Here is an 11366-nt window from a genome sequence, read left to right as displayed (position 1 = left end):
CGCCTCTCCCCATCCATTTGGTTGACGCCCATGCAGGAAACACGTCATCCATCTGCGCCATGCGGAAGCTGCGGATCATACTAACAGTTATTGCGGGTGGGCCTAACGAAGGTAAGCACCGCCCTTGGGTACCGGTGAGTGAACGAGCCCAAGAGTCGGGTTGGGCAGAAAGAGGAACCCCATAGCAAGAGCTGAAAGAAGGCATCCAACGCTGAGAGGTTGGAGGGAACTTTGTGAAGTTAAATTGGAGCGTTTAACGCGGTAACCGCCCCCTCACTCCCCAGGAGCTCATTATGGCGACGCCCCCGAAACGGCGAGCCTTGGATACTACAGGGGGAAAAGTGCTGCGGTATGAGGCCTTTATCAGTGACGTCCTGCAACGAGACTTGAAGTGAGTGACAACGCAGGAGGCGTGACGTTTGAGAAATTCCACGTGATGGGTGGGACAGAATCCTGGCCAAACTTTCGGATTGGCCAACCAGACGACCTGTAGAGGTTGACGTCAAGGCTGCGATTTGGTTGGAACTTTACTTTGGCAGCGCCTTCCACCTTGTCTTATTAAAATAGTCATTCTGAACCTAGGGTGTTTCTGACTAAGCTATTTAAACCAATATTTAGGTGCAAGTTGTACCATATTTCGCCTCTCTATGCTTTATGAACTTTGCTCATCTGTGAACCATAAAAGCTTATGGGGCCTTCTTAATGTGTTTTTTTTTTTTTGTTTTAAATATATAAACCAATATAAAGAATGTAGCACAAAGCCCAGCATGATAGCACATGACTGTAATACCAGCTTGAGGGAGGCCAAAGCAGGAGGATATTTGAAAATTGGAAATTATCCTGGACTACAGACTGACTGTCTCTCAAAGGAAAAAAAAAATAGAATGAAGCCAGGCTCAGGCTCTGTGATATGTGCCAGTAGTCCTATCTAGTGGAGAGGTGGGAAAATTAATTTCTTCAGCCAGGATATTCGAGCCAGCCTTGAAATTAGAACAAGGTTCTATTAAAAAAAAAAAAAAACAAGCCCAGTGTGGTGAAACAGTCTCTGCACTTGGGATGGGTGTCTGAAGCAGGATGATCTAGAGTTCGAGGCCATTAAGCCCAGGTTGATTACAGCCTAGGCTCTGAGATAGGGTCTCAAAACAAGCAAACTAGGGCCAGCAAGACAGCTTGCCTCAAACCCCATGCCCTGAGTTAGATCTCTGAGACCCACATTGTGGAAGGAAAAAAAACTCCTAAAAGCTGACCTCTGACCTTCAGGTATCTACCATGGCACCCATACATGTACTCAAAATATGCATAATTGTAAGTAAGAATATACTCAAAATTGCAGATAAACCCAACTGCTATTTTATTAAAGCTGAGAGGAAAGGAACGTTTCATGTGCTTACAAAGTCATTACTAGCCTGGGAAACTCAGATCTTGTTTTGGAAAATAAAACAAATAACCTGTATAGTTAATTTGAAAAAGGAATTTAGCTACAGTTTTTGAAATACACTAAAAACTCAATAACTGGATGGTTACTATTGATGTCATTATTAATCTGAACAGAAAGTTAGATGTTCAGAACCAGGGCTGTGTGAGCATCTTAAAAGAGATGGGGAGTACATTTAGGGTGAACATGGGACTCTTTAGTTGGCATAAGGCACTGAGTAAAATGAAATATTTGTAATAGTAATAGGTAGCAAGTATACAATACTTACCATTTGGCTTAAATTTAAAACACTTTGTAGTAAATGCTTGATTTTAATGACTCCTGCAATGTAATACTGTCATCTATTTTATTTGTGAGGAAATTTAATCCTAAACAGGTTTCCTGCTTTTCAAAGTCATATTACTAATAAGAGGTAGAGCTCAGGATGAAATACAGTCTGACCTGCATTATTAAAAATGCCTGGTGTGTCTCTGTCTGTATACCATCGTGTGTGTGTGTGTGTGTGTGTGTGTGTGTGTGTGTGTGTGTTAATGCAGAAACTGGTAGCACAGGCTGATCTTAAACTCATAATCCTCCTGCCTCGGTCTCTCAGTTGCTGGGATTATATCTATGAACTACCAAACCTGGCTTAAAATGCCTGTTAGGACATGATGTCAGGTATCTCAAGAGGAATAGGGCTGCCTAATGTTCACTGTTATATTTCCACATATCAGAAAGGTGCTGGACCATCGAGACAAGGTATATGAGCAGCTATCTGTATACCTTCAACTGAGAAATGTTATTGAGCGACTCCAGGTAAAGGGTTTTAAATTGGGTATCAGTTTGTATATGTGTACAAAGAAGGGAGGCGGGAAGAGAAACCCCAGAACAACGCCTTTATCTGCTTTAGAAACTGACCACTTACACCTCTTTTCTCCTGGCCCTACAGGAAACCAATCACCCAGAATTATATATGCAGGTGGACTTGGGCTGTAACTTCTTCGTTGACACAGTGGTGTGAGTGTATTCCCTCTCCTCTGAGTTTCTCCCTTCTTCATGTATTTATTAATATTTTCTATATTACCAGACTCTAGTATCTTTTATTTTACATTAGGATATAAGCTACATGCTGTGGGTGTGACAGTGAATGAATACAAAATATCTGCCCTTATAGAGCCTTCACTTTGCAGAATAGGAGGGAATAGGAAACACCTTAAATATGCTAAATGGTAATAAAGACTTCCTCCACTTCCTCTGACCTTTTTTCTCAGCCCAGATACTTCACGCATCTATGTGGCCCTGGGATATGGTTTTTTCCTGGAATTGACACTGGCTGAAGCTCTCAAGTTCATTGACCGAAAGAGTTCTCTTCTCACAGAGTGAGTTCATTCCAGGAGGATAGTGTCTAAAACCACCTTGGATAGGGGTACAGGGAAGTGGTAAGAGCATTTGCCTAGCATGTGTGAAACCCTGGGCTCTATCCATCTCACACACCACACACAAATGCATAAAAGCCAAATATGGTAGTGCACACCTGGAATCCCAGGACCCTGGAGGATGAAGCAGGAGGATCCTGAGTTTGAAGCCAGTCTGGGTGATAAAACAAGGCCCTGTACATAAAACAAACAAAAAAATGAATAAAAAGACATCCCAAATCTTAACACTCTACCCTTTTTCCCCAAAGCTACCTGGGATATTACTTAGAAAACCATTCTACCTTCCTCTTTAGGACCAGAGCTAAGAAAAATGATGATGCAAAGTTCAGCCAGGGAGTTTTACTAAACACTCAGTAAATGTTTTTTATATCATTCTTTCACACGTTTATACCAGGTTGTGTGGTTGGTGTTGAGAATACAGCAGTAAACAAAACAGAAGAGTCTTAGATGCTTACATTTTAGGACTTGGCTGTTATATGTACATACATCTATGACACGTCCATCCCAAGCATCAGTAACAATCAAAGAAACTACTTCTCACTTAACTGTCTGCTAATGTTCCTGCTCATTCACTGGGTTCTCACCACTTTTAACTTCACATGCCTGTACCCACACATGCACAGACAATGCCTTCCTCTATTGCTATTTGCTTTATTTCTCTTGAGACAGGGTCTCCATAAAACCTAGAGCTTGACATTTTTTGGCTTCAGCGAGTGCCAGTGCTGGTGTTAGAGTTTTTCCATTGGTACTGGGGATACAAACTCAGGTTCTTATGCTTTTACAGCAAATGTTTTGTCCACTGAGCCATCTCCCCAGCCCTAACAAATGCTTTAAGCATTTCCTACCTTTGGGAGCATTCAGTAGCTGCTGTTGTCTGTCTGCAGCACTCCCCATGTAGTTTCTTGGTTATCTTACATAAATAACAAGTTCCTCTGTGACATAACTTCAAAATTGCAACATCTAGTATTCTTGAATTGGCCCCCTTGGACTTTAATAAATTACTGTTACCTTGTGTAGGCATGTGTTAACATACATGTGAAGATCAGAGAACAGCTTTGTGGAGTTGGTTCTCTCCTTCCAGGAATTACATAAATGGAACTTGAATCTACAGGCTTATGTGGCAAGCACATTCACTCACTGAGCCATCTCACCAGCTATCTTCTAGTTTTTCTCTTTTTCTAGCATCTTATTACCTCTTAATATTTACTCTGAAATTTCTTTCTTTCTTGTGTTTATTGTCTTTTACACTTAGGTAATAAGTATTATTTACATTTTTTTACAGTACTAAGACTTGAAGCCAAAGTCTCTTCTGTACTAAGCAAGAGCTCTATTATTGAAGTATGTCCCTAGCCTAGTTTATGGGCATTGTAAAGGAAGAAGTTTATACTGTAGATCACTAAAATAATGTAAAGCACAAAGTTTCTGTTGAGTGAATTATGTTAGAAGCAAATTGAAGGGATAATAGAAGCTTATCTATGTGAGTAGTGGTGGGGAGAGAAAAATGTGGGCTCCATTACTTTTGGTTTTGTGTACAAAAGAACTACTTTGGGTGAGGAGTTTGAAATATAGGTAGTGTCGTAACTAGAGAGATGGCTCAGCAGTGAAGGATACTTTCACTCTTTGCAGAAGACCCAGGTTCTATTTCCAGAGTTCACAACCTTCTTTAACTCCACTGCCAGGGGATCTGATGCCCTCTCCTGGCCTTTTAGCAACAAACACACAAGTGCTATAGAGCTTACATGCAGGCCAAACATCCATACACATAAAATAAGTAGGTAGTGGAGGCCACCTAGAGGATCTACCCTCAATTCCCACTCCCAGATGAGTAGCATTTGAGTCATTACACTGGGTGAAAAAGCCATGGGCTATCGGGGGGGGGGGGGAGAATATTACTGGCATGCTAGAAAAACTATCACATATGGCATAGCTTAGAGAAATGAGTATGATGGAGCAGTGATAAATAACCACTCACAAACATAAACACCTTCAATGTAAAACTTCTCCTTGGTCATGTTTATCCTTAGATTCCTTTTGTCTAGAGTTGTCTCCTTTATAGTATTTGCAGTTATTCTCTTGAGCTTTTATTCTCTTAAGCTTTCCAGAGTTTTTAGTGTTAGAAGATCACAAGTGCAATTTTTATATACAGGGATTTTTTTTTCTTTTTGAGAATTGACTTTTTTTCCTCAAACAAGGTATTTGAAGTTAACAATGCCTATCAGAAAGACTCCTTGCCTAATCTGTTGACCTGCTTTCTACCAGTGCAATGTGCTCATATTTCTCAGTTATAACTGGTAGAACTATCTCAAAGATTCATAATCCTAGATTAGGATTTGAGTCTATGTAGATGAACTTTCTCTTTAAAACTTGGTTACTTGGGGTACATTTCAAACTAGCATACTTGCTGATTACTTTATGTATCCAAAATTGTGTGCCAGTACTTACTGATTTTAGTGTATTTCTTTGTTGATTATTATTGTTACATATGTATACGTGCGTGTGTGTGTGTGTGTGCATCACACGTTTATAATCTACTAAGTCTATTTAGTTTTGCTTGTGTGACCGTGTGCCCAGAGCTAACCACTTGGGATATGAACAGCCTATATGGGAATTTGTTCTTAAAAGAGAGTGATTCTCCTTCTTTCAGCAGGCTTTGATTACTTGTAGTTCTCATCTAGGGGTGTACACATTGACATGTCAACCAAATTGTTGGGAGTTCATGCATGCTCTTTCCCCATCATATCTAGGGAATATCTAACAGCAGACATATGGGCCTCTGAGTCTTAAAATCTTTCCACTCTTTTTCAATGATTTTCCCTGAGCCTTAGGTGTAGGGGTTGCCTTACAAATGTATCAGCTGGGGTCTGGCACCTCACAGTCACTTATTCTCTGCATTTTGGCCAGTTGTGGCTCTCTGTAATAGTCTTCATCTGTTGCAAAAAGCAGCTTTTTAAATGAGGGATGACAGGTATACTTACCTGTGGGTAAAAGGATATGTTTTTTAGAAAACAAAAATTACATTAATTTAGGTTCTCAGGTCTATCACCACTTCAGCCATGGGTAGTTGGCTAGGTTTACAGTACCAAGTCAGAATTCTTTCCTGTTCAACAGACCTTAGCTCCAGTGAGATAGCTGATGGTTATCCCAAGATGAAAAATGCTACTCTTGCACCATCAGGAATATCTTGGCACTCAAATCATTGTGTGTCTCATAGGCTCTACAGCTGAATAGGCCTAGTGATTGATCTCCATTGACAGTTTGCACAGCACCTATAAGAGCCAGTCCTTGGGAAGGAGGCTTCCAGGTTAGTTCCAGTTGGATTCCCCCTAAGTCCTATGATTGAAGAATATGTTATTTTCAGCAGTGAGGTCTTACCTTCAGGCTCTGGGAGGCAAGCAAGAACAAGAGCAATTGCCTGTATTGTTTTGGGAGTCTCTTGAATTCCCCTAACCAACAACTCTACAGCAGTCCAGGGAGGAGGATCTTGAATTGGAGGCCAGCTGAGCTATACCTATCCTTGGGTTTTTTCTTAGATAGTCTATAGTATTTGGGGAGAGTATCACTCTAAGAAGTTTAACTTCGTTTAAATTTATATGTATGTGTATGTTATATATGTATTTTTAAATAAACATAATATAGTATTTCCCTACAGCCTTTACAATCATCCTTGGTGTTTTTTACATCTCCTCTCTCCCTTTTCCTTGGTGTTTCTCTCCCTCTCCCCTCCCCAGATCCTCCCTCTCCCCTCCCCAGATAAAAAACCTCCCTCACTTTTCCCAGTTTCCCTTCATAGCATCTATGACTGGGATACATGTAGCTGGGGTACATGTACTGGGTCATCAGTAGTAGAGTATATTACTGAAATGTGTGAAGCCCTAAGTTCAATGCTAGTCCTGAAAAAAGAGGAGAATCTAGGTTTTTGCTAAGTAACCAGAAAGATAGCATTACTTAATCTATGAGACTGAAGAGCAGATTAAGAGGGAAGAGCTGGACCTCAGTGTGGGGCCTGTAAAATAAAAGGAATTTAGACATTGACGTAGGTTTTTGAAAATAGTTGGCAATATAAATTTGGGAGATAGTAATAAATAAATGGGTTCATACTGTTTTTTTTTTCCAACTTTCTATCCCGTTGCCTTGTTTTTTTTTTTTTGTTTGTTTGTTTTTTTTTTCAATGCAGTTTATTCAGGAACATTGAACAATCCTCGGACCCCGGGGAAAGCCAGCCCACAGCTTAAATAGCCTCTGGGTAGCCAACCCAGGCGTGCCACGGGGGCAATGCAGATAGGTCCACATACATGGAAGCAAGCCAGATCCTCGGCCTTAGCCAAATGTGGAGTTGTTCGTGACAGAGAGCACTCACCATCGGGAAGGTGGAAGGCGGAAACCAGCTCCATCTTTAAGGCATAGCATTCCGCAGCTCTCTACAGTTCCCCCTTTTTGTTTTAGACGCATCAGGCAAGAGTAGAGGTCTGATCTCTGATATTAGAAATAAATTGGGACTTTGTACCGATGTTCATTTAGGTGTCATCCACCCAAAGAGCATCAGACCAGTCCGATACCTTTTTCTCAGAGGCGGGACCTGGGGCATCAACCCGCATGCAATCAGACATGCTCTTCTCTGGGTCCAAAGCGGCTGACCCTGAGTGCAGTGCTTAGCCTCGCATCCTGAGCGTATCATTTTAGCTTTTTATGGTATCCAACCATGCTTGGGGAGAATGTCCTGCTTCAATGGCTGTAAAGGCCTGAATGATCATGGCTGCATCACACTGTTGTGAGACTCTAATCTTGCATATATACCACAGGCAAACCAAGGAGACCAACACCAGAAGGCCTGCTAACACTCCCATGCCCGCCCATTCCTTCAGATGATTCATGGCTGCAGCAATCCATGTTGATAATCCTGTGGCTAGTCCTGCGTCCACTCCGGTAGAATTTACTGTGACAATGGCCACTCTCAGCTGCTCCATCGTAGTATCGAATTCTCCAGTCCAATTACCTAAAATATAGCTCGACAATTGTTTAGACAGATTTGCAGCGCAGGAAAAATTCTCATGTTGTATGCTAGTGACACAAAGTCCAGCATACTTTCATTGACAGCCAGGTTGAGCGATTTGCCATAGGGTATCAATTTGTTCCTGCAAGAGGTCAATCCTCTGATTGAACACCATCAAGCTTCCTTTTAGTTGAGCATTAATTCCTTTATGTACAACTAAGGCATGAGCTACATTGGCTAAATGATTATTCAGGGTCTGAGCAGTCTGCCCAGTATGACTCCTGGCTAATGCCGCGGTGGTAGCTCCAACAGCCGTCAATGAGATGGTAGTAACAATGGTGGCTGTAGTTCCAAGATCCCTTTTCTGTCTGAAGAGAGTCATAGCGTGAGAGGCATCAATGGGCATAGGCACCCAGTGACCGTTGCCTTGTTTTTAATGCAGTATTTAGTTTCATTTACCCCTCAAACTGAATACTGCATTGACAAATAGATCACCCAATTAAGCTGGATTTTCTATCATGCTATACCCTGCACTATCCAGCCCCTCCTGCTGCTTCTACATTATCTTATACCATCTCCCATAATGATTCATGTAATTTTTCTAACACTGAGTGCTTCTCACAAAGCTCTTTTGTGCCTATTGGTCTTTCTGTGGAAAAGACCTTTCTACTGCTTACTTTCTGTGGAAAAGACCTTCCTACTCTTACTCCCATCTTTTTGATTTTTCAGGAAGTTCTTCTTTGGTCCAATGTATTCATTTCTGACCGATTCTTTTAGATAAGACCCAGTCCAAGCAGACTTGGACAGAAGGAGTTGACCAATTCATATAACCCAGCAATCCAGGGCAATGGTGGCTTCAAGCATTTCCATTTACCCTAGGTTTTTTTTTTTTTTTTTTTTTTTTGCCTTGGCTTCTTCCTAAAGTCCTTTCTCTCACACCTGAATGTGACTCTTTGGTGCTGTCTTCAAAATACATCCCAAATTGAATCATTTCTCGTTACTTCAACTGTTCCCTATAGTATGAGCCACCATTGTCCACCTGAACTATTTGCATTACCCTCCTCAGTGGACTTGCTGCCTTCACATTTAGATTTCTTATCCTGTCAGTACTCTGCTCTACAGCCAGGTGGGTTCTTTTAAACCCTAATGAGTTTATATCTCTAATCAGTTTGCATCTATCCTCCACTCTTAGCTTTTCCATTATCACCTTATTTAATGTAAAAGCTGAGGTTTTTACAATGGGCCTGTGGACTTTCCACCCTCTACCTCCTTCCTCACCTCTCTTGACTTCACCTCTCACTTATTCTCAAGCCACAGTGGCTTCTTGGTCATGCCTGAATCATATCAAGCATGCTCCTACCTCAGCATCTTTGTATTGGTTGATCTATGTGGTTAGAACACATATCTTCCATATCACCCCCCACCATGTGGACTTCTTTATTAGGTCTTTACTCAAGTGCTTCTCAGTGGTAGGGGCATATGGTACACATCTGTAATCTCAGCAGTTCAGGCAGGAGGATCTTGAATTGGAAACCAGTCTGGGCAATATAGTCTCAAAAGAAAAGCTCTCAGTGAAGCCAAACCTGAGCACTCTTAGATTGAGGCTTCCACTTCCTACCTTTTCTCCTTCATTCTTTCTTTCCTTATACTATTTATTTCCTTATGCTTAGATAGATCTAACACACCATAGTTGCTTGTGTTTATTTTGTCTCTTAATATTTGAGGGGCTAGAGAGGTAGCTTGGTGGTTAAGAGTACATACTGCTCTCCAGAGTAACTGAGTTCAGTTCCCAGCACCCATGTCAGACAGCTTATAACCACTGTAACTATATCTCCAAGGGATCTGATGTCTTCTTCTAACCTTTTTGACCACCTACACTCATGGTACATTTTTTCCCACACACAACAGACAGATAATTTAAGACTAAAAATCTTATTTTTACAAAAGGAGCTTGAGGAGATCAAGAATTCTGTTTCATTTACTGCTGTTTCTGTTGCTATTTTCCCAGTATTTAAAGCTGCCTGGCATACATAAGTCATTCAATAATCTTTACTTTTTTATTATCATATAGTCATTGCAATGGGTTTCATAAAGACAATTTCTTTCAATTGTATCATGTAGTTTGATCACATTCATACACTCCCTATTCCTCCCTTCCCTCTTCCCCTTAATCTTTTTTTTATGTTACAGTTTTTTGTGAATACATATAAAGGTTAGAAGACAACTTTTGGAAGTCAGTTCTCTACTATTCCTCTACTATGTGGGTCCTGGGTATTGAACTCAAGTTGTCAAGCTTGGCAGCAATCACCTTTACCAGCTGAGCCATCTCACTGGCCCTATTACTCTCAATCTTTAAATAGGGAAATTGCAGGCATCTGTGCTTTAGAGAAGGCCAAGTGGAAGCCATCCAGGATGCAAGCATTTCTTGAAGTGATGAGGAGGAATCATCTTTATAACCCTAAGGAGATCCACTTTGCCCTCTCTTGTTCTTTTTTTCCAGGCTCAGCAACAGCCTCACCAAGGACTCCGTGAATATCAAGGCCCATATCCACATGATGCAAGAGGTAAGAACATCTCACTTCACTCCACCCTTCAAGTACTTTAGGGTGATAACCTGAAAGCCAAAAAAGGGAGGGGTCATCTTTCCTTCTAAACTGAAGCCAAGGGAGTAATAAACAGTGCAAACCTGGAATAGGACTTGTATCCAGCCTCTGTTCAGTCTCCTTTATCCTCTTTTACAGGGACTTAGAGAACTACAAGGCCTGCAGAATTTCCCAGAGCCATCTTCCCATTGACTGCTTCTTCCCATCCTCCAATATTAAAGAGCCTGAATGCCTTGGAATCACACAGCCCTTCTTTTCCCCCTAATTCTCACTGATTGACTAAGTGCCCTAGAGACCAAAGTTACTAGAAGACCCATCTTCTCTATAGAACTTCTAAAACATTTTAGGCATCTCTCCTCCAAATTGTGTTTTCCACCTGACTTTATGTTTTGCCGTCTTTTGTCTGTGAAACTTGACTGCTCCCCCTACACACACACACACACTCACTTTAATTCCTTTTTGTAGATATTTGTAAAAGTGCCCTTTGTATTACCATAAAGAATGGACTGATTCATGGGCTGGAGATGAGGTTCAATTGGTAGAGTGCTTGCCTGTCATACATAAAACCCTAAATTCAATCCCCAGTACTGTGTACATACACTGATTGTGTGGCACACCTGTGACCCCATCACCCAGAATTAAGGTCATCCTGGGCTACATGAGACCCATGAAACAAATTTTAGAAGTACTAATTCAAAGTGATTTGTTTCTATGGCCATTAGCTTTTTACTTCAGCTCTTAAGGTAAATTATGTCTTACGATTCGGTGGTCATCCAGGTACCCTAACTAACACTACTGCCCAACCCTTGATTTGGTCCCTCAATAGTTCTAAATAGTTTTAATTTCCACCAGTAGGCACAGATCCTGCCCTTCCTGCTACAGGCCCTACAATCTAGGTTTAAGTTCAGTCTTAGATACCTAAG

At 41.2% G+C, this 11366-nt stretch overlaps 1 protein-coding gene across 3 annotated transcripts; it reads left to right on the top strand.

Annotated features, from left to right (window-relative positions):
- Positions 1-10966, top strand: Uxt (ubiquitously expressed prefoldin like chaperone). 3 transcript variants are annotated; one of them, XM_060374592.1, is made up of 7 exons: positions 1-111; positions 285-391; positions 2149-2230; positions 2364-2431; positions 2686-2793; positions 10341-10404; positions 10582-10682. In XM_060374592.1, exons 2-7 carry the CDS (start codon positions 294-296, stop codon positions 10633-10635), a joined length of 474 nt encoding a protein of 157 aa, XP_060230575.1. In that variant the 5' UTR covers positions 1-111; positions 285-293; the 3' UTR covers positions 10636-10682. The 3 variants fall into 3 exon arrangements, with proteins under 3 accessions (XP_060230575.1, XP_060230574.1, XP_060230576.1); XM_060374591.1 differs by having other exon boundaries at positions 44-134; XM_060374593.1 differs by lacking the exon at positions 2686-2793 and having other exon boundaries at positions 44-134; positions 10582-10966.
- Positions 10967-11366: the final 400 nt, after the last annotated feature.

Source organism: Meriones unguiculatus, chromosome X, assembly GCF_030254825.1.
Source record: "Meriones unguiculatus strain TT.TT164.6M chromosome X, Bangor_MerUng_6.1, whole genome shotgun sequence".
Lineage (NCBI taxonomy): Eukaryota > Metazoa > Chordata > Mammalia > Rodentia > Muridae > Meriones > Meriones unguiculatus.
The sequence above is the reverse complement of the archived record's forward strand: the minus strand, read 5'-3'. Positions and strand labels throughout refer to the sequence as shown.